Source organism: Carcharodon carcharias, chromosome 21, assembly GCF_017639515.1.
Source record: "Carcharodon carcharias isolate sCarCar2 chromosome 21, sCarCar2.pri, whole genome shotgun sequence".
In the NCBI taxonomy this organism is placed as follows: Eukaryota; Metazoa; Chordata; class Chondrichthyes; order Lamniformes; family Lamnidae; genus Carcharodon; species Carcharodon carcharias.
Genome location: NC_054487.1, coordinates 81,275,147 through 81,299,077, shown reverse-complemented (window position 1 = coordinate 81,299,077; position 23,931 = coordinate 81,275,147). Strand labels below are relative to the sequence as shown.

At 46.8% G+C, this 23,931-nt stretch overlaps 2 protein-coding genes across 6 annotated transcripts in view; one reads left to right on the top strand and one right to left on the bottom strand.

The window, feature by feature from the left end:
• The window catches only part of cep290 (centrosomal protein 290), a 134,978-nt gene extending 121,423 nt beyond the window's left edge, over positions 1-13,555 (bottom strand). For all 4 annotated transcript variants that reach the window (XR_005946488.1, XM_041216221.1, XM_041216222.1 and 1 more), the window contains exons 1-3: positions 13,451-13,555; positions 2,306-2,433; positions 2,139-2,216 (exon numbers count right to left, since the gene is read on the bottom strand). Coding sequence is in view for 3 of the 4 variants with exons in the window: in XM_041216221.1 (XP_041072155.1) it covers positions 2,139-2,216; positions 2,306-2,407 (180 nt within the window). In the remaining variant the exon portion in view is untranslated. The remainder of the gene's footprint in view (positions 1-2,138; positions 2,217-2,305; positions 2,434-13,450) is intronic.
• Positions 13,556-22,271: 8,716 nt separating this feature from the next.
• Positions 22,272-23,931, top strand: part of tmtc3 (transmembrane O-mannosyltransferase targeting cadherins 3) — an 82,803-nt gene continuing 81,143 nt past the window's right edge. Inside the window, exon 1 of one of the 2 annotated variants that reach the window (XM_041216248.1) lies at positions 22,272-22,411. The gene's annotated coding sequence lies outside the window, so the exon portion shown is untranslated. The remainder of the gene's footprint in view (positions 22,412-23,931) is intronic. The other variant, XM_041216247.1, reaches the window with a different exon arrangement.

Here is a 23,931-nt window from a genome sequence, read left to right as displayed (position 1 = left end):
TCCAACCCAGCCAATTACCGCCCCATCAGTCTACTCTCGATCATCAGTAAATTAATGGAAGGGGTCATCAACAGTGCTATCAAGGGGCACATGATTAGCAATAACCTCCACACTGATGCCGAGTTTGGGTTTCACCAGGGCCACTGAGCTCCTGACCTTGTTACAGCCTTGGTCAAACATGGACAAAAGAGCTGAACTCCCGAGGTGAGGTGAGAGTGACTGCCCTTGACATTAAGGCAGCATTTGACCGAGTGTGACATCAAGGAACCCTAGCAAAACTGGAGTCAATGGGAATCAGAGGGAAAACTTTCTGTTGGTTGGAGTCACACCTAGCATAAAGGGAGATGGTTGTGGTTGTTGGATATCAGTCATCTCAGCTCTAGGACATCACTGCAGGAGTTCCTCAGGGTAGTGTCCTGGGCTCATTCATCTTCAACTGCTTCATCAATGACCTTCTTTCCATCATAAGGTCAGAAGTGGGGATGTTTGCTGCTGATTGCACAATGTTCAGCACCATTCGTGACTCCTCAGATACTGAAGCAGTCCATGACCAAATGCAGCAAGACCTGAACAATATCCAGGCTTGGGTTGACAAGTGGCAAGTAACATTCGCACCACACAAATGTCAGGCAATGACCATCTCCAACAAGAGAGAATCCAACCATCGCCCCTTGATGTTCAACGGCATTACCATCACTGAATCCCCCACTATCAATATCCTGGGGGGTTACCATTGACCAGAGACTGAACTGGACCAGCCAGATAAATACTGTGGCTACAAGAGCAGGTCAGAGGCTAGGAATCGTGCGACAAGTAATTCGCCTCCTGACTCCCCAAAGCCTATCCATCATCTACAAGGCACAAGTCAGGAGTGTGACGGAATACTCCCCACTTGCCTGGATGATTGCAGTTCCTCCAACACTGAAGAAACTGGATACCATCCAGGACAAAGCAGTCCACTTAATTGGCACCACATCCACAAACATTCACTCCCTCCACCACCGGTGCACAGTAGTTGCAGTGTGTACCATCTACAGGATGCACTGCTGGAATTTATCAAGGATCCTTAGACAGCAACTTCCAAACCCACGAACTCTACCACCTAGAAGGACAAGGGCAGCCGATAGAAAAGAACACCACCACCTGGAAGTTCTCCTCCAAGTCACTCACCACCCTGACTTGGAAATATATCACCGTTTCTTCACTATCGCTGGGTGAAAATCCTGGAACTCCCTTCCTCACAGCACTGTGGGTGTACCTACACCACATGGACTGCAGAGGTTCAAGAAGACAGCTCACCACCACTTTCTCGAGGGCAACTAGGGATGAGCAATAAATGCTGGCCCAGCCAGTGAAGCCCACATCCCGCGAATGAAAAAAAGAGAGGACTGAGGGAGGGAATCCCAGAGCTTATCAGGCCCAGGCAGCTAAAGCTACAGCTACCAATTAAGAGTGAGTACGAACAGACTATTTGAATATGGTTTACAAATAACTTCAATTTATGCCATTATGCCCCCTATTGTCTTGTTAATATTACTTCACCCACTTAACCATCTCAGGTTTCATTTAAGCACTTTACAGATCATGAGTGTGTGAGCGTGAGCATGTGCGCGCGAGAGTGTGTATGCGTGTATGTATATTTGTGCGCCTGTGCAAGTGTGTGTGTGCGTTTGTTTCCCTCCCCTTCTTTTGCTCCTGCTCCCTTTTAAAACCTGTCCTACTCCGATTTTCTTCAATTTTGGTAAAAGCTTTTCGTTTGCAACCTTAACTTGTCTATTCTCTCCAAAGGTGATGAACGTTTCCAGAGCTTTTTGATTTTGTTCCAAATTTCCAATCTCCGCAGTTTTTAAATCAATTTATAGACTTTCACAATAAAGAACCAAGATTTGTCCCTGTCACTTGTCAATGCAACATTATTTTGAAGATAGTGTATCTTCGAAATTCTTACTGCTCAGTGATACAAGGTGAAAATAAGCTGTTTCACGTTTGATCAAATAATCATCCAGTAGTTAATTATTTACCCCATTAGTTAAAGCCTCTGCATGTCTTGTTTATTATGATACACAAACTTTACCACTTTTGTTAATAAACATTCATTCTAGAAATGGAAAAACAAATAGGCATCTATAAGCACAAACCTTCATTAAGGACTGAGTGATGCAGAAAAGCTGAATCAGCTTCTCTGGGTTCTCTGCTGTCAATTCATTTCCTTCAACCTATGCACAGAAACTCACTGTTAAATTGTTAAAGTCACTAAATGCAAAAATATTATTATTAAAAACCAAACTGAAATAAATAGAAAGACCTTGGATATCAAATCCAACAACTTATCTGCCAGTTTCTCTCGACTTGGCAAAGAGTCTGGATCAACTTTCATTAATTTATCCCAATCCAGATTAGGCGCCATCTTGGTGTGTGGTTGTTGGGTTCACCCTGTAGGACAAAATGTTTAAAATGTCAGCAACAAACTGAATCATTCCATTAGTCACAAGTATTGTTGGAAAAAAAAAGACATGCCATCAAAGCTTTTCACCTTGCACTCATCAGGCCAGATGCAAAAATGCCAAATTTCAAAGGCAACAACTTATATTGCATGAGAAGCGGGTTCTGATTGGTTGGCAAGTTGATTGATAGCAGCTTTGCCATGGAGAATGGACCAGGGAAATATTGTCCCCCAGGCTTTTGTTTAATTCAAAAAAAGCACAATGCCTGGACATGTTCCTTTTTCCTGCAGAGGACAGGTCCCTGCGTATGAATATAGCTTCCAGCAAGTATAGAATTTACAAGTATACTATGGGTCTAAAAGACCTCATTTTGACATTGAAAAAAGGTGCAAGTGATATTTTGGAAGAAAAAAAGCTTCTGCAATGTTAGACAGGTCACACCTCAGTTATCTGCTTGTAGGATAAAGACCATAATGGATTTATAAACAAACCCTGTGAAATTTTTGAGCTGTTTATTGAAAAAAAATTGCAATCCAATAAAAAGGTACTTTTACACATTATTCCTAACAAGGTTTTCTTAGGCCATATGCTATACCCCAAAACAAAAACAGAATTACCTGGAAAAACTCAGCAGGTCTGGCAGCATCGGCGGAGAAGAAAAGAGTTGACGTTTCGAGTCCTCATGACCCTTCGACAGAACTAGAACTAGTTCTGTCGAAGGGTCATGAGGACTCGAAACGTCAACTCTTTTCTTCTCCGCCGATGCTGCCAGACCTGCTGAGTTTTTCCAGGTAATTCTGTTTTTGTTTTGGATTTTCAGCATCCGCAGTTTTTTTGTTTTTACCTCTGCTATACCCCAGCTCTTTAAAAAAAAATCTTTATCAGGATGTAGGTGTCACAGGAAAAGGTAGCATTAATTGCACATTCTTACTTGCCCTTCGGAAGATGCTTGGGGGAGGGGGGGGGGGGATGGTTTCTTCTTGAACTATTGCAGTGCTGAAGATCCTCCCATCCTCCCACAGTGCTGTTAGGTAGGGGGTTACATGTTTTTGCCTCAGCAACAGTGAAGGAATGGTGCTATATATCCAAGTCAGGATGGTGTGTGACTTGGATGTGCCTGCTGCTGCAGAGGCTGCAGGTTTGGAAGGTGCTGTTGAAGAAACTTTTGCAGTGTATCTTGTAAATGGTACACACTCCTGTCACTGTGTGCCAGTGGTGGAGAGAGTGAATGTTTAAGCTGGTGGATGGGGTGCTGATCAAGCAGGCTGCTTTGTCCTGGATGGTGTTGAGCTTCGATTGTTGTTGGAGCTGCACTCATCCAAGAAAGTGGAAAATATTCCATCACACTCCTGACTTGTGCCTTGTAGATGGTGGACAGGCTTTGGGGAATCAGGAGGTCAGTTACTCGCCACAAAATCCCACCTCTGACCTGCTCTTGTAGCCACAGTATTTATGTGGCTCATCTAGTTATATATCTGATCTATTGTGACCTCCAGGATGTTGACTCAATGATGGTAATGCCATTGAAGGTCAATGGAAGATGGTTTGGTTCTCTCTTGTTGGAGATGGTCATTGCCTGGTACTTGTATGGCAGAATGTTACTTGCCACTTATCAGCCCAAGCCTGAATATTGTCTAGGTCTTGCTGCATGCAGGCACAGACTGCTACTGTATTTGAGGAGTTACAAATGAAACAGAATAATGTGCAATCATCAGTGAATAGTCTCCTTCTGACCTTATGATGGAGGGAAGGTCATTGATGAAGTAGTTGAAGATGATCGGGCCTAGGACACTACCCTGGGGAACTTCTGGAGAAATGTCCTGGGGCTGAAATGTTTGGCCTCCACTCACCTTTCTTTGTTCAAGATATGATCCAGCCGGCCCTGATTCCCATTGACTTCAATATTATGAGGACTCCTTGGTGCCACACTCAGTCAAATGCAAATGAAAATTGTCACATGGTAAATGTTGATTCACACCAGCAACTTGCTGCTTTCAAGAAACTTCTGCAGTTGCTGGATACAGTAATTATTAGGACCAAAGTTTTTGTCATCAAGCTACATTAAACTTGGAGGTGTACATATCTTCCATCACCTACGTGAAAGTAAGTCAACAAAACCAAAGAATGAGACTGAACGTTGAATGCTTGGGAGTCAGCATTGGCTCAGCGGGTAGCACTCTTTCCCCTGAGTTTGAAGGTTGTGGGTTCTACTTCCACTCCAGAGACTTGTGCACAAAAAATGCAGGTAAACTCCAGTACCGAGGGAATGCTGCACTGTTGAGGTATAGTCATTCTGATAAGACGTTAAACCGAGGTCTTGTCCACCTTCTCAGGTGGATGTACAAGCTCTCATGGCATTATTTTGAAGAAGAGCAGGGGAGTTATCTCTGGTGGCCTTGCCATATTTATCTTGCATCAACATCACTAATAGAGATTATCTGGTTATTATCATAGGCTCCCACAAACTGCACTATCATGCACAAATTGGCTACCGCATTTCCTACATTCCAACAGTGATTACACTTGGAAAGCACAATACCTAATTGGGACGTCCTGAGGTTGTGAAAGGGGTTATTTCTATTACCTCAATAGCCTGTGGTAAAGGATTCAAAAGAGTGTTGTAATTACAAATCAGAGGTTTCTGTGGAGAATAATTTTAGAGTGACTTAAGAGCCCCAGTTCTATCCTTGATTGTCTGTTGGTGTAATGCTGTACTGAATTGCTGCATTATGTTTTGTTTTCTGTGCTACTGCTATTGGTACACACTCAGCAGATTGGAATACTTTAAAATAAGCTGCAGTTTGTAATGCAATATTGGGTTTTGTGTTTGAATATAGTAGAAATAGACAGTTTAGCCCTTCGAGCCCATTCTACCTGTCAGTTAGATCAATGATCTGACTCCTAACTCCACAAACCTGTCTTTACCCCATATCCCCTTGAAATCTCTGGTTAATAAAAATATATCAATTTCTGATTTAAAATTAAGAATTAACCCAGAATCAATTGTCATTTGCAGAAGGGAGTTTCATCCTTTGCCTCTTCTAAAAGGTCTGGCTCTAATTTTTAGTTTACACCCCCTAGTCCTAGACTCCCCAACCAATGAAAATAGTTTCTCTCTATCTAGCCTATCAATTCCCTCGAACAGCTTGAAAACTTTGATCAAATCACCCCTTAACCTTCTAAATTCCAGGGAATACAAAACTAGTTTGCATAATCTCTCATCATAATTTAATCCTTGGAGTCTACATATAATTCTGGTAAATCTATGTTACATTCACTCTAAGGTCAATATATCCTTCCTAAGGTGTCGTGTCCCGAACTGCTCACAGTAACTCTATGTGTGATCTAACCAAGGCTCTATGTAGCTGAAGCATGGCTTTTACCTCTTTGTATTGCATTGCTCTAGATATAAAGGCCAGAATTCTTTTCTCTATCTGTTCATGACATTTGAATGACCTCTGTACATGGAGCCCCAAGTCTTGTTGGACCTCCATTGTCTCTTTAGAAAGCACTCTGACTATCCTTTTAGGCCCAAAGTGAATGACATCACATCTGCAAAACATTGAAATCCATTTGCCAATGTTTTGTCCATTTACTTAGTGCATTAATAATTTAATTTGACAGTTCCATCTACATTGCTAACAATGCCATCTATCTATCTTTACCTCATCAGTAAACTTGGATATGTGGTTTTCTATCTCATCAACTAAGTCGGCAATAATAAAAGTGAATAGTTGAAACTTGAGCACAGATACTTGCAGGGCATTGATAGTCACATCCTGCCAATTAGAGCACCTGCCCATTATCTTTACTGTTTTTTATTTATTCCTTCACATGAAGTGGGTGCTGCTGGCTAGGTCAGGATTTACTGCCCATCCCTAATTGCCCGAGTGGGTGGTGCTGAGCTGCCTTCTTGAACTGCTGCAGTCCATGTGGTGTAGGTACACCCACAGTGGAGTTACAGAGGGAGCTCCAGGATTTTTACCCAATGACAGTGAAGGAACAACGATACATTTCCAAGTCAGGATGCTGTGCGATTTGGAGGGGAACTTGCAGGTGGCAGTGTTCCCATGCATCTACTGCCCTTGTCCTTCTAGATGGTAGAGGTCATGAGTTTGGAAAGTGCTGTGGAAGGAGCCTTGGTGAGTTCCTGCAGTGCATCTTTTAGATGGAACACACTGCTGCCACAGTGCGTCAGTGCTGAATGAAGTGGAAGTTGAAGGTGGTGGATACGGTGCCAATCAAGCCGACTGCTTTGTCCTGGATGGTGTGTGTCAATGTGCCAACCTACGCCAATCAAAGAGGCCCCATTATAATGTTAAAGTGGTTGAGAAACAGGTTGGGAGAAGAGATGTGCATCATTTTAATTAATTAAGAGTGAAATAATAAAGTTCCCAAAAGTTTCTGATTAAACAGGGCCCTAAATAGCAGCCACAACTCTGAATGGCTGTTAATTACACTTGAGTGTTGAATTCAGTGTTACAAGATACACCTTGAGCATTGGTTTGAATGACAAAATTGTTACACAAGCTCACCGAATATGCAAAGAACAAACCATCCTAATAACTGGCAGTGTTGTCATTTCTCCCAGATTGGTCCGGGAAATGGAAAGGCTATTCATTTACATTCACAAGAAGAAAGGCAGATCTATACAATTATCTCCAGCACCTTCCCAAATATTAGAATTCTCATTTTTTGACTGCATGGTTATTATTTATTGCACACAAAGCCTCAAGGTTGGGCTTGAATTTGATGATACAATGAATGAAAGCTCCCACAGAATTTGAACTGGGCACTGACCCAAACAAGGTATCCTTAAGGAAACAATATCAGTGAAAGCAACATTATAATATCGTATTAATATTTTATTTAACAAAAAAAGCTGGCATGTAGTTTCACGATGGAATGAATCGTAGCTGACATAGCTGCAGAGACCCGAATCATTCTAGCTTAATGACCAATTATCATAGGATATGAAAGATGCTCACATGAAAACTCAGGACAGGAGTTTATGAAGCACAATCACCAACTATTGTCAGTTAATTCCTTCATCAAATTCACATAACAACAACTTGCATTTACACAATGGCTTTAACATCGTAAAATGTTCCAAAGTGCTTCAGTGGAACATTATCAAACAAAACGTGATGGCAAGCCGCAGGAGGAGTTATTAGGGCAGCACAAGCTTAGTCAAAGAGGGAAGTTTTAAGGAGTGTCTGAAAGGAAGAGCGAGAGTCGGAGAGGTTTCGGGAGGAAATTCCAGAGCTTAGAGCCCAGGCAGCTGAAAGCACATCTGCCAATGATGGATTGATGAAAAAACCAGAACTGGAGGAACACAGAGATCTCAGGGGATTATAGGACTAGAGAAGTTTAGAGATAGGAGGGGGGCGAGGCCATGGAAGGATTTGAATATAAGGAATTTTGAAATGGAGGCTTTGCTGGACTGAGAGCCAATATCGGTCAGTGAGCACAGGGATGTTGGATGAACAGGATTGAGCGCAAGTTAGGATACAGGCAACAGCAGAGTTTTGGATGAGATCAGATTTATGGAGGGTACAAGCGTGTGGTGGTGGGGCGGCAGCGTATGGCTCAACTTTGGAGGCTATAAGGGACTTTGATTTGGTCACCTTTAGTTTACATTAAAACTACATATGCCATTGCTGAATGAACGAAACATTGGCCATCGGCCACTGATTCAGAGTCACTGCCAGACTCGTTATGGTCTAATCTCATTAATGATGGAGCAAAGTATGGAGCAAATTATCAACAGCGAGATCTGCATACTGGGCTGGGAAACTCCTGGCAACTATCGCAAATCTTAATGTTGCAAGTGTTGTAGCTAACTCTTTAATTGTAGGCTACTGAGCAATGCTTCACTCCGGAACATCAGATCTACCAGTGTGGAAACAATTCAATGTTTAAAAATTATTTTTTGGGTATATTGACCACATTTGTCATATTGTCACAGGGAAAACAACCCATTTTTGCCGTGGCTAATAACATTTGTGCGTTACTTCTTGATGTTCTACTTACATGCAGTAAAAAGGAGAGTACAATTCAATCCAAAATACTAACCTAGATTTTCACGTCCTGATACTGAGGGGAATCAAATGTGTATTTCAAAACATTTCTTGTTTTTATTTGCAATTGGCATTTTCTACTTCTAAATAATTTACGTGCATGCTTCAAGGAATATTTCTCTTGTCTCTGTGACATGCACAATAGTCTCTTAATATTAAAAGTGATCATATTTAGATAGGGGCGATGTAACAGCTGCCTGCTCACGTCACCAGAGGCAGCGTAACGGCCGCCTGCTCACGTCACCAGAGGGAGTGTAACTGCCACTTGCTCACGTCACCAGGGACAGCGTAACGGCCACTTGCTCACGTCACCAGAGGGAGTGTAACTGCCACCTGCTCACGTCACCAGGGACAGCGTAACAGCCACTTGCTCACGTCACCAGAGGGAGTGTAACTGCCACTTGCTCACGTCACCAGGGACAGCGTAATGGCCACTTGCTCACGTCACCAGGGACAGCGTAACTGCCACTTGCTCATGTCACCAGAGGGAGTGTAACTGCCACTTGCTCACGTCACCAGGGACAGTGTTAACGGCCACTTGCTCACGTCACCAGAGGGAGTGTAACTGCCACTTGCTCACGTCACCAGGGACAGCGTAACTGCCACTTGCTCACGTCACCAGAGGGAGTGTAACTGCCACTTGCTCACGTCACCAGAGGGAGTGTAACTGCCACTTGCTCACGTCACCAGGGACAGCGTAAAGGCCACTTGCTCACATCACCAGGGACAGCGTAATGGCCACTTGCTCACGTCACCAGAGGGAGTGTAACAGCCGCCTGCTCACGTCACCAGAGGCAGCGTAACAGTCGCCTGCTCACGTCACCAGAGGCAGCGTAACGGTCGCCTGCTCACGTCGCCAGAGGCAGCGTAACGGCCGCCTGCTCACGTCGCCAGAGGCAGCGTAACGGCCGCCTGCTCACGTCGCCAGAGGCAGCGTAACGGCCGCCTGCTCACGTCGCCAGAGGCAGCGTAACGGCCGCCTGCTCACGTCGCCAGAGGCAGCGTAACGGCCGCCTGCTCACGTCGCCAGAGGCAGCGTAACAGTCGCCTGCTCACGTCGCCAGAGGCAGCGTAACAGTCGCCTGCTCACGTCGCCAGAGGCAGCGTAACGGCCGCCTGCTCACATCGCCAGAGGCAGCGTAACGGCCGCCTGCTCACATCGCCAGAGGCAGCGTAACAGTCGCCTGCTCAGGTCGCCAGAGGCAGCGTAACAGTCGCCTGCTCACGTCGCCAGAGGCAGCGTAACAGTCGCCTGCTCACGTCGCCAGAGGCAGCGTAACAGTCGCCTGCTCACGTCGCCAGAGGCAGCGTAACAGTCGCCTGCTCACGTCGCCAGAGGGACTGTAACGGCCCCTTGCTCATGTCACCAGGGAAAGCGTAACGGCCGCCTGCTCACGTCACCAGAGACAGCGTAACTGCCACTTGCTCACGTCACCAGGGACAGCGTAACGGCTACTTGCTCACGTCACCAGAGGGAGTGTAACTGCCACCTGCTCACGTCACCAGAGGGAGTGTAACTGCCACCTGCTCACGTCACCAGGGACAGCGTAACTGCCACTTGCTCACGTCACCAGAGGGAGTGTAACTGCCACTTGCTCACGTCACCAGGGACAGCGTAATGGCCACTTGCTCACGTCACCAGGGACAGCGTAACTGCCACTTGCTCACGTCACCAGAGGGAGTGTAACTGCCACTTGCTCACGTCACCAGGGACAGTGTAACGGCCACTTGCTCACGTCACCAGGGACAGTGTAACGGCCACTTGCTCACGTCACCAGGGACAGTGTAACGGCCACTTGCTCACGTCACCAGGGACAGTGTAACGGCCACTTGCTCACGTCACCAGGGACAGTGTAACGGCCACTTGCTCACGTCACCAGAGGGAGTGTAACTGCCACTTGCTCACGTCACCAGGGACAGCGTAACTGCCACTTGCTCACGTCACCAGAGGGAGTGTAACTGCCACTTGCTCACGTCACCAGGGACAGCGTAAAGGCCACTTGCTCACATCACCAGGGACAGCGTAATGGCCACTTGCTCACATCACCAGAGGGAGTGTAACAGCCGCCTGCTCACGTCACCAGAGGCAGCGTAACAGTCGCCTGCTCACGTCGCCAGAGGCAGCGTAACAGTCGCCTGCTCACGTCGCCAGAGGCAGCGTAACAGTCGCCTGCTCACGTCGCCAGAGGCAGCGTAACGGCCGCCTGCTCACGTCGCCAGAGGCAGCGTAACGGCCGCCTGCTCACGTCGCCAGAGTCAAAGTAACAGTCGCCTGCTCACGTCGCCAGAGGCAGCGTAACGGCCGCCTGCTCACATCGCCAGAGGCAGCGTAACGGCTGCCTGCTCACGTCGCCAGAGGCAGCGTAACAGTCGCCTGCTCACGTCGCCAGAGGCAGCGTAACAGTCGCCTGCTCACGTCGCCAGAGGCAGCGTAACAGTCGCCTGCTCACGTCGCCAGAGGGACTGTAACGGCCCCTTGCTCACGTCACCAGGGAAAGCGTAACGGCCGCCTGCTCACGTCACCAGAGACAGCGTAACTGCCACTTGCTCACGTCACCAGAGGGAGCGTAACGGCCGCCTGTTCACGTCACCAGAGGCAGCATAACGGCCACTTGCTCATGTCACCAGAGGGAGTGTAACTGCCACCTGCTCACGTCACCAGGACAGCGTAACTGCCACTTGCTCATGTCACCAGAGGGAGTGTAACTGCCACTTGCTCACGTCACCAGGGACAGTGTAACGGCCACTTGCTCACGTCACCAGAGGGAGTGTAACTGCCACTTGCTCACGTCACCAGGGACAGCGTAACTGCCACTTGCTCACGTCACCAGAGGGAGTGTAACTGCCACTTGCTCACGTCACCAGGGACAGCGTAAAGGCCACTTGCTCACATCACCAGGGACAGCGTAATGGCCACTTGCTCACGTCACCAGAGGGAGTGTAACAGCCGCCTGCTCACGTCACCAGAGGCAGCGTAACAGTCGCCTGCTCACATCACCAGAGGCAGCGTAACAGTCGCCTGCTCACGTCACCAGAGGCAGCGTAACAGTCGCCTGCTCACGTCGCCAGAGGCAGCGTAACGGCCGCCTGCTCATGTCGCCAGAGGCAGCGTAACGGCCGCCTGCTCACGTCGCCAGAGGCAGCGTAACAGTCGCCTGCTCACGTCGCCAGAGGCAGCGTAACGGCCGCCTGCTCACGTCGCCAGAGGCAGCGTAACAGTCGCCTGCTCACGTCGCCAGAGGCAGCGTAACAGTCGCCTGCTCACGTCGCCAGAGGCAGCGTAACAGTCGCCTGCTCACGTCGCCAGAGGCAGCGTAACAGTCGCCTGCTCACGTCGCCAGAGGCAGCGTAACAGTCGCCTGCTCACGTCGCCAGAGGGACTGTAACGGCCGCCTGCTCACGTCACCAGAGACAGCGTAACTGCCACTTGCTCACGTCACCAGGGACAGCGTAACGGCCACTTGCTCACATCACCAGAGGGAGTGTAACTGCCACCTGCTCACGTCACCAGAGGGAGTGTAACTGCCACTTGCTCACGTCACCAGGGACAGCGTAATGGCCACTTGCTCACGTCACCAGGGACAGCGTAACTGCCACTTGCTCATGTCACCAGAGGGAGTGTAACTGCCACTTGCTCACGTCACCAGGGACAGTGTAACGGCCACTTGCTCACGTCACCAGGGACAGTGTAACGGCCACTTGCTCACGTCACCAGGGACAGCGTAACTGCCACTTGCTCACGTCACCAGGGACAGCGTAATGGCCACTTGCTCACGTCACCAGAGGGAGTGTAACAGCCGCCTGCTCACGTCACCAGAGGCAGCGTAACAGTCGCCTGCTCACGTCGCCAGAGGCAGCGTAACGGCCCCTTGCTCACGTCGCCAGAGGCAGCGTAACGGCCGCCTGCTCACATCACCAGAGGCAGCGTAACGGTCGCCTGCTCACATCGCCAGAGGCAGCGTAACGGTCGCCTGCTCACGTCGCCAGAGGCAGCGTAACGGCCGCCTGCTCACGTCGCCAGAGGCAGCGTAACGGCCGCCTGCTCACATCACCAGAGGCAGCGTAACGGCCACTTGCTCACGTCACCAGAGGCAGCGTAACAGTCGCCTGCTCACGTCGCCAGAGGCAGCGTAACAGTCGCCTGCTCACGTCACCAGGGACAGCGTAACGGCCGCCTGCTCACGTCGCCAGAGGCAGCGTAACAGTCGCCTGCTCACATCACCAGAGGCAGCGTAACGGCCACTTGCTCACGTCACCAGAGGCAGCGTAACGGCCGCCTGCTCACGTCGCCAGAGGCAGCGTAACAGTCGCCTGCTCACGTCACCAGGGACAGCGTAACGGCCGCCTGCTCACGTCACCAGAGGCAGCGTAACAGTCGCCTGCTCACGTCGCCAGAGGCAGCGTAACAGTCGCCTGCTCACGTCGCCAGAGGGAGTGTAACGGCCACTTGCTCACATCGCCAGAGACAGCGTAACGGCCGCCTGCTCACGTCACCAAAGGGACTGTAACGGCCCCTTGCTCACGTCATCAGGGACAGTGTAACGGCCGCCTGCTCACGTCACCAGAGGCAGTGTAACGGCCACTTGCTCACGTCACCAGAGACAGCATAACGGCCCCTTGCTCACGTCACCAGAGGCAGTGTAACGGCCACTTGCTCACGTCACCAGAGACAGCATAACGGCCCCTTGCTCACGTCACCAGAGGCAGTGTAACGGCCACTTGCTCACGTCACCAGAGGCAGTGTAACGGCCACTTGCTCACGTCACCACAGGCAGCGTAACGGCCACTTGCTCGCATCACTGTCCCGCCCTTCCAAGGAGCGGGAGGATGCTGAAATTCCGCCGCCATAAAGCGGGGCCGGGGCAGCGGGAGAGGCTCGAGCCCCGGCTCCTAGAGTTTGTTATAATGAGACCGAGAGTCCATTACCTTCTGGCCCGGGCCCGGCCTGGAGACGGGGGAACCGGTAGAAGCCACTGCTGCTGCTAGGCGACAGTTCAAACCTTTACGGCAGTGAGGGACGCGGCGATTCCCTTTACGGGGGTTGGGGGTGGGTGTCGATCGGCTTTACGGCGGCAGGGCAATCAGTTTTACGGCAAAGAGTAGCTAGTCTCGCGAGATTATGGCTCCAGAGCCAGTGAGAGACTCGGACAGAGAGGGTCAGGTAAATGAACATGACCCCACTCCCTTTCTGTTTCCCCCTTCCCTTTTTTTTCCAATAAATTATAAAGATTTTCCTTTTCCCACCTATTCCCATTATATATTAAAATTTAAAAAAAAACCCACTAGAGCTATACCTTGAGTGCCCTACCATCCATTCTTAATTAGCACATTCGTTTAGATAATATCACCAACTTTAACTTTAACACCTATGTGTTCTATTGTACTATTGTCAGTGACATCTTTTGATGATCTGCTTCTATCACTGCTTGTTTGTCCCTACAACCACACCCCACCCCCCTCCACCTCTCTGTCTCTCTATCTCTCCGCCCCCCACACACACACCTTAAACCAGCTTATATTTCAACTCTTTCTTGGACTCGAACGCAAGTTGTGTCGAAGGGTCATGAGGACTCGAAACGTCAACTCTTTTCTTCTCCGCCGATGCTGCCAGACCTGCTGAGTTTTTCCAGGTAATTCTGTTTTTGTTTTGGATTTCCAGCATCCGCAGTTTTTTTGTTCTTATGATCCTAGATCGATGCTGGCTGTGTAGAAATTGGGAGATAAATTCTATCATTTATGTGGAGGTGACAAAATAGAACCGAGCAAAAAGGAAGAGGGAGCAAAAATAGAAAAGAATCAAATTAATGTTCTCTGTGTCTGCAACTCCCCAAAATCTCTGCGCTCTCCCAATTCTGGTTTATTGCACATCCCTGACTTTAATTAATCCAACATTATCCAAGCCCTAAACTCCAGTATTACAGAATCGTTAAAGCACAGCTGGCGGCCATTTGGCCCGTCCTATCCATGCTGCCTCTCCTAAGGAGCAATTCACATACGGCCACACCCCCTACCCTCTCCCCAGATCCCACCCCACCCCCCTTCCGATATTTAGACAATTCAGAACATTTACAGCACAGAAAGAGGTAACTGCTCATATGTCTGTGATACCTGAAAAACGAGCCCACCCTCCCCCCCAAAAAGCCTAATCTTATTTTTCAGCACTTAGTGCATAGTCCTGGAGGTTAAGGGACTTCAGGTGCACATCCAGATACCTTTTAAATGAGCTAAGGGTTTCAGCCCCCTACTACCCTTTAAGGCAGTGTGTTCCAGATCCCTACCATTCTCTGAATGAAAAAAAATCCCCATCTCCCCTCTAGTTTTTCTACCAATCACTTTAAATCTATGCCTCCTAGTCATTGACCTCTCTGCTAGAGGAAATAGGTCATTCCCATCCATAGTATTCAGGCCCCTCACAATTTTGTACATCACAATCAAATCTCCCAACAGCTTCCTCCATTCCAAGGAAAAAACCCCAGCCTATTCACTCTTACCTGATAGCTACAATTATCCTGTCCTGGTAACAGCTTTGTAAATCTCCCGTGTATCCTTTCTGACGCAAATACATCCTTTCTGTAATGAGGTGATCAGAACTGCACACAATACTCAAGTTGTGGCCAAACTAATGTTTCATACAGTTCCAGCATAACCTCCCTGCTCTTCTATTGCTCAGCTAATAAATGAAAGGATTCCATATGCCTTCTTAACCACTTTATCGATCTGTCCTGCTACCTTCGGGGATCTGTGGATGTGCGCTTCCAAAGTCCCTCATTTCCTCTACATCTGTCAGTATCCTCCCATTTATTGTGTATTGCTTTGCCTTGTTTGATTTCCCTAAATGCACCACGTCACACCAGGTTGAATTCCATTTGCCATTTGTTGCCCACCTGACCAATTCATTGATATCTTCCTGCAGTCTACAGCGATCCTTCTTGCATTCAACCACGTGGCCAATTTTCGTATTGTCTGCAAACTTCTTGATCGATCCCCTTATATTTACGTCCAAATCGTTAATATGTACCACAAAAAGCAGTGGACCTAGTACTGAGCCCTGTGGAACTCCACTGGAAACAGCCTTCCAGTCGCAAAAACATCCATCAACAATTACCCTTTGTTTCCTGCCACTAAGCCAACTTTGTATCCATCTTGCGACATTCTCCTGGGTCTCATGGGCTTTGATTCTTTTTAACCAATCTGCCATATGGAATCTTGTCAAAAAGCCTTGCTAAAATCCATTAGACTGGACTACCCCCATCCATCCTCCTTGTTATCGCCTCAAAAAATTAAACAAGTTAGTTAGACACGATCTTCCCTTAACAAATCCATTCTGACTGTCCTTGATTACTACGTGCCTAAGTGACAGTTTATCCTGTCTCTCAGAATTGATTCAAATAATTTGCCCAGTACTGAGGTCAGGCTGAATGACCTGTAATTAATCAGTCTATCCCTCGCTCAAGTTTTAAACAAAGGTAAAACGTTCGCAGACCTCCAATCCTCTGGCACAGCACCTGTATCCACTAAGGATTGGAAAATGATGGTCAGACCTTTCGCTACTTCCTCCCTGGTTTCTTTTATCAGCCTGGGGTACACTTCATCCAGCCCTGGTGATTTATCAACTTTCAAGGATGCTAATCCCTTTAATACTTCCTCTCTCTCTCTATGTTTATCACATCCAATCACATTGTCCTCAAGTACAATGTCTGCATTGTCCCCTTCTTTGTAAAGAAAGACACAAAGTATTCATTCAGAAGCATACCCACTTCCTCCGCCTCCAAACATAGGTTACCTTTTTGGTCTTTTATGGACCCTGCTCTCTCCTTAGTTATCCTCTTACTCTTAATATATTGATAAAACATCTTTGGGTTCTCCTTGATTCTGTTTGTCAATATTCTTTCATGCCGTCTCTTTGCTTTCCTAATTTCCTTTTTGATTTCACCCCTTCACTTTCAACAGTCCTCTCAGCTTTTTGTAGTTTGAGTTCTCGGTGTTTGACATAAGCTCTCCTTTTCTGCTTCATCCTACCCTGTAAGCTCCTTGACATCCAGGGGACTCTAGAAATGGCCGTCCCACCCTTTTTCTTTGTGCGATCATGTTTACTCCGAAGCCCTTGAGTCCCCTCTTTGAATGCCTCCTATTGCTGTGACACTGATTTACCTTCAAGCATTCCCTCCCAAAATCTCTCCACCTCCTTTAGCAGTCCCTAAAACCCACCTCTGCATCGCTTTGACCTGCCCTAATATCATCTTTAACTCAATGTCAAATGCCATCTGATATTGCGTTTTGGGTTGTTTTACCACACTCAAGGTGCTATTTAAATGAAAGTTGTTGAAACATGCTGACTATTATTGGACCTCTCAATCCACATATTTCTTCTGTTTGTCGTTATTTATATTCAGTTCCTTGATATGAGGTTGGGACTGTTTTCCTTGAAGAAAAGAAGGCTGAGAGGAGACTTTATAGAGGTATTCAAGATCCTGAGGGGTCTGGACAGGGTAAATAGTGAGAAACTGTTTCCACTCAAGAGAACATCAAGAACTAGAAGGCACAGGTTCAAAATAATTGGCAAAAGGATGTGAAGTGAGGAAAATTTTTTTCATCCAGAGGGTGGTTGGATTCTGGATCAAACTTGCTGAGAGGGTAGTGCAGGCAGGTTCGATTGAGGTATTCAAAAGGGAATTGGTTTGCTATCTGGAGGGAATGTGCAAGATTACAGGCAGGGGTGTGGGATTAGGTGAAGTGCTCTTGGAGAACCAGTGCAGACTTGGGCCAATGGCTTTCCTCTGCACTGTAAAGATACTGTGATAATATTGGTATTTTTCAACAAATACAGAATATTATGAGTCTGCGGAGGTATTTAAAACATGAGCTTTATTGGAACATATCTTACTGCACTAGCTACATCTTCCACATGGCTGCATGACAGCATATCACGTGATGTTATATCACTTCCTGTAATGTAACAATTAGAATTAACCCATTAACAACCCAAATCCAATATCTTCCCCCTTGGTTGGAGGTCTGGCAGGTTCCACATCTGGCTACAATGATATTTGTCCTTTTTCTCTCCCACTTTGTCCAAGTCATCACCTTGTACTTGCGGTATAAGTGTGTATGTGGGAGGAGGGAGATGAGTTCTCAGAACTCTGTGATCAATCTCCCGTCATAGGTGAGTAAATCATCAACTGTTGTCCTCTCTTCATAGTACTGTCTGAGAATGGGATGGTGCGGCATGTATGCTGGTCATCCTTTGACACGGTACAATACAGTAAAGTCCCGCTGTTTGCGAGTGTTTACGTTTCCGCAAAACTTTGCAAACGGCAAAATTGCAAAGGAGGAACATGCTTTTGAATGAGACTCAATTGGATAGGTCCCAGCCACGCGAGGGCAGCATTGGTTTGGGCAGTTACAGTACAATACTCCATAATGACCTGTGTTTCTCTTAGACCTGCTGTGTATACTTCATATTTTTGCTTTTTGTTTCTGATTTCCAGCACTGGCAGTTTTATTGCCAACCCGTTTAAAAATCGTGGTCAGTGAAAAAGAGAAAAACTCAGGGCCGAGGGGTAAAATATATCCTGGAAAACTCCTCTCCGATTTCCCCCCTTCAGGTCACCGAAACCAGGCAAATTGGTCACATGAACCAAGGCTTACAAAGATTTATAAAATAAACTTACATTGTTTTATGTGATTTCTGTCTTTGGCAGGAACTAAACCAGTTCCCTCTGAAAATATTCGGAGAGTCAGCATCTACCTCACTAGCCCGTATTATACTCCAGAGCCTCAATACTCTCCGAGAAAAGACAAACCACCTAATATTCAGTCTATTCCTACTCTTTCAAAGTAAATTAAGCGATCCCACACTTGAGCTGTGCTCAAAGGCTGTACCTGTCAAAGAATCAGTGGCATTATCACTGGACTAGTACTCCAGGGTAATGCTCTGGGGATCTGGATTCGAATCCCACCATGGCAGATGGTGAAATTTGAATTCAATAAAAATCTGGAATTAAAAGTCTGATGATGACGATGAAACCATTGCAAGTTAATGTAAAAACCCATCTGGTTCATTAATGCCCTTTAGGGAAGGAAATCTGCCATCCTTACCTGGTCTGGCCTATAAGTGACTCCAGACCCACAGCAATGTGGTTGACTCTTAAAATACCCTCAGAACAAGGGCAATTTGGGGCGGGCAATAAATGCTGGCCTAGCCAGTGATGCACACATTCCATGATCGAATAAAAAAAAATCAATGCAGAGGTTCAGACATTGCAAAAGTGAACATAGCTCAGGCGATGGGCGATGTGTTCAAAGCAAAGCACGGGTAAGTGAAAACATGAAGCAGGAAGTCGCGAAAGGTGGGACTTTACTCTCTGACTGGAACACATTCTTCATTAGATTTCTGTGCATCTCTGACTTCATTGAGTTGTCGCTGGTGAGTTGTGGCTGTTGCCAATGCAAAGATTTCTACTTCTTCAACAAGGTCAACATCACCTTTTTCCGGTCCTTTCACTGGGATACAGGACAAAGCACCTGTTGTTTCCCTGGAACATACTCTGTCTCGGCACCAAACCTCATCATCCTCAGTCTGAATTGTTGTACAGGTGGAGACATTTTTGCTAACTCCTTAGAATTTAAGAGTTTTACTAAGGCCTTATGCTGTCTCTCTCTATCTTGAAGTTGGGATCAAGAACATAATCTGCGAACTTCTCGCCAGCCCATGTAGCAGTTAATGCTTCTTTCTCTATCACTGCATATCCCTGTTCAGTCTGTCAGTGAACGGCACATGTGGTAAACTGAACTGCACTCTCCATCCATCTGTATCTGAGAGTACAAATCCTAGTCCTATAAAAGATGCATCTACAGTAATGACAGTGGGTAGTTCTGGGTGATAGTGAGCTAAAATATCAGGTGATATCAGCAGCTCTTTGACTTTGTCAAAGAACCTCTGTTGTGCTTCCTCCTAGCACTGTGTTTTGTCCTGTCATAATAGGTGATGTAGTGGTTAGGTTGGGCAGGAACTTTCTGAATTGGTTTACCATACCCATGAATCTCTGGAACTTAGTCACATTCTGAGGAGCTGGAAACTCCTTGATTGCTGTCCTCTTCTGTGGATCAACTCCAACAGCGGATGCATCCACAATAGGCCCAAGGAATGCAACAGTCGGCTGTGAGAATTCACATTTGCCCTTGAGTGTCAGTCCTGCTTCCTGGGCATTATACGCAGCGCAACGCAGCTCGTACTTCAGTGTCAAGTTTTGTCTAAATGGATCCATGGGTCAAGACATCATCCACGTGACATACAACTCCATCCAATCCGTCGGGGATTTGATATTGTCCTTTGGAAGATTTCTGCCGCTGACCTGATGCTGAACGATAAGCTGTTGCAGTAAAACCTCCCAAGCAGTGTAATGAAGGTTGTGAGCAACTTAGACTCTTCAGCAAGAGTTAGTTGCCAAAAACAACTATTTGCATTTAGCTTTGTGAAGATTGAACTCTTTCCGAATTTTGCTAAGCTCTCATCCACAGATGAGTTAGGATGAACTTAGCATAGAACTGCTTTGTTCAGCTGTTTAAGATCTACACAAATTCTGATAGATCCGTTGGGTTTTGGCACTGGAGCCATCCCTGAGCATTAGCTTGTTGGTTCTGTCACACGTGATATAACCCCTTGCTTCAACACAAGAGTCAATTTCCTTCTGTATTTTTGGCTGGAAAGGACGAGGAACTTTTCTAGGTGTACACTGGCTTTGTTTCTGGAGGTAGTGATGTGGCATGCTGCCTTCAGCTTTCCTAGTCCTGTGAAAAGCCGTAGGAATTCAGCTCTGAAATGTTTGGGCTGATCTGCTCACTTTCCAGTTCCTCTACCCTGCAAATCAGATGCAAAATGCTACAGGCTTTCCTACTCAAAAGTGAGCAAATCTGGTTCTGAATCACATACAATGTTTCAGTGATTTCTCTCTCTCTACATCGAAGGGCTGCTTTCAGTTCTCCAATAACCTTGAGTTCTGTCCCTCCTGGCCCATATAGTTTTTTGGATGATGGCTGAAGAGAGCTTCTGTCCAACCACAATTCAGCATCAGAAAGAACTGAAACTGCTGCACCTGTGTCTAACTTAAATCGTATCTTCTTTCCCTCTACCAAGATATCAGTACTCCAGAAGCTTCCACTTGGTTCCTGGATCTCCCCAAGGAAAGGCTCCTCAATATCATGGACATTATCTACTTCATAGATCCTGCCACTCTTCAAAGGCTTCCCTTTGTGTGTATTCTTGCTATGGCACATAGCCTGGAAGTGGCCCATCTTTCCACATAAGTGGCATTCAGCCTCTTTGGCAGGGCAGTTTTCACGCCTGTGTTTTTCCTTGCCGCACCAGGTACAGTTAGCTTGGGCTGTTGATGGACGGTCTTCCTGTCTCCCCGGCTTTTTTACAAAAGCTTTTCCTTTTTTATATTTGACATACTCTCCGGAGTTATTTGCTTTTGAGATGGGTCTCTCCCTGTCACCTCGAACCACAGATCGATTCGGTTTACTGATCTCAGCTTGTCTGCTCAGTTGGATTGCCTTTGCTAAGGTTAGATCATCTCTTGACTGCAAGTGGTAAGACAAGGCATCATCCAACACTCCCACAACGATTCTGTCTCTGATCAGTTCATCTTTCAAGTTGCCATATTCACAGTCCTCTGCAAGTCTATACAGATCATTTATGAATGCATCAACGCTTTCCCCTTGACGTTGGGTACGTTTGTTAAATTTAGCCCGCTCAGCAATAATATTTTTTCTCAGATTGAAGTATGTATCAAGTGCTTTGATTACTTCCTCATATGTGGCTTTTTCCTCATCGATACCCTGCCTGACAAGGATATCATCCGCACAGTCACCCATTGCATATAACAGTGTACTGACCTGCTCACTGCTTGTCTTTGCAGTGAGACCTGATGCAGTGCGATATCTAGCAAATCGCCGATACCATCTTGGCCATGCTTCTGCTTGGTTGAGACCTGCAACCTTCTCAAAGATTTCTGGCAATGGTATAGACTTCTCCATAACTATTTTTTCAAACCTTGCCACCATGAAATATTCTTGATCTTGTTTGACTAATGCAGAACATGTAATAAGTCAGCAGAGGTAAGTAAAACACAAGCTTTATTGGAACACATCTTCCAGTTGAATGAAAGTGAGTCATGTGATATTACATCACTTCCTGTGATGTAACAATTCGAATTAACCCATAAACCACCCAATATAACACATTACATCTCCCCCAATTTTCTGATTCCTATTTCTCTAGTGTGAAGATCGAACAAACACTTAAAACGCTGCTGTATTGCAGTCCTTAATCTTATTTTCTTCTCTTAGTCCTATTGGCTGTATATTTCTAAGCAATTTCAGTTTTTATTTCAGATTTTCAGGGGTTTCCAGTTATCAGTTTTTTTATTTCAGAGTTATATGGGTTTTATTTCACTTTTTTTAAAAAAATGTTAGTGGCTATTCCCGATTTGCAGTGATTGTTTGCAAATTGTGGAGCCTTTGTGCTGGTTAGTGGAGGAAATGGGCAGCCGGGTTGGCTTGGACAGAGAGAGAACACAGTCTGTAGCTCGGACACTCCGCCCGCAGCGGCGGTTGCTGCCCGACCTCTATGAGCGGCGGGAAACGTGGTGGGGGACAGGCCGGATGTGGGGTGGGGTGGGGAGGGGAGGGGAGGGGAGGGGGGGGTGCAGCGGCGGCGGGAGCTGTTTGCGGACGGACCGGATGTGGAGGCGGGAGCCGGTTGCGGACGGATCGGAAGGGCAGGCGGACGGGAGTTGGACAGCTGCCTGGCGATGCAGCCGTGCTGAAGACGGGAATTTAGCGCACGGCGGGCGGAACCTTTGAGCCAGAGGGAGCGCCGCCGAGGTAGGGGATACAGACAATAGGAGTTGAGGCATCATTTGGGGGTCTGGGGAATGAAGAAGGAGGGGGCACATTGAGAGGGGGGGGGTATCTAGGGGACAGAGGGGCAGCGGGAGAAGACTGAGGGGGTTTGAGAGAGACCAGGGACACCAGCTTTTACGAAATAAAATGAGGAACACCAGCCAAGGGGAGGCAAGTGCTGGTGACTGTAAGTCTCTCTCAGGCTACCCTAAAAATAAGGGACAAAATATATTCCTTAAGGAGCACAGAGCAATCAGTTAAAATGGGGGACAGTTGGTCACCCTGGACTGGACTGTGAGGCCAGAAAGTAAAACCTCAAAGCACCTGATACAAATCTGGTATTAATCTGCCAGATATTGTCCTATGTGAAGAGATTGAATAAATTAGACCTATGTTCCCTGGAGTTTAGAAGAGTGAGTGGATCATTACAGTCCATGTGATAAAGGTTGTAGCAGTCTTGCTACAACGGAGTGGCTTGCTGGGCCATCTGGAGTAGTGTGTGCAGTTTTGGTCTCTGTATTTAAGGAGGGATATACTTGCATTGGAGGCAGAACAGCAAAAGGTCACTAGATTGGTCCTTAGGATCATCATCTCCTTTGATGAGAGGTTGAGTAATTTGGGTTTATATTCTCTGGAGTTTAGAGGATATCTCATTGATATATACAAGGTTTTGAAGGGGCTTGATGGTGTAGACACAGAGATTGTTTTTGCTGGTTGGGGAATCTAAAACACAAGAGTTGTGTTGCATATTGATTCCAACATCCTGTGTGGTTTAACACCTTGAGGGTTTCAGACAGTGCTTTTGTGTTTGAATGACCCATTCAATTTGATAACCCTTTTGGATTGGTTTCAGGAAAGGGCATTGATTTAATTTGGTCAGGAATGTTCCTTTTCTTTCCTCTTGAGACGAGGAAGTGGTTTCAATCCACAAATGAAGTCAGATGACCCCCACCAGGCAGCCATCTTTTCAGCCTTTAGTATCCAGTTTTAAAATACACATTAGTTTGAAGATCAGAATAGGACATGCCGGTACTGGAGGTGACACTTCAGCTGCTCTTCTAACCTGCATAGCCACTTAGTGGTAAATGTTTCAGACATGTTTGATGGTCCTCTACCTGGAACTGTTCCTTTCCCTTTGGGAACTTTATCGTTAGTGTTCTTGGATTGCAGCATCCACCTGCGATGTCCTCTACACAGCTGCCCAGAGTCCCTCTTTTTGATAGGATTGGACGACATATTCGCAGGATTTTTTAAAAAAAAATCTTTCACAGGATGTGGGCATTGCTGGCTAGGCCTGCATTTATTGTCCAGCCCTAATTGCCCTTAAGGCTGTGGTGAGCCACTGCTTTGAACCGCTGAAGCCCATGTGGTGTCGGTGCACCCACAGTGCTGTTAGGGAGGGAGTTCCAGGATTTTGACCCAGTGACAGTGAAGGAATGGCGATATATTTCCAATTCAGAATGACATGTGACTTTCTTTCTTTCTTATGACTATGCTTGGCC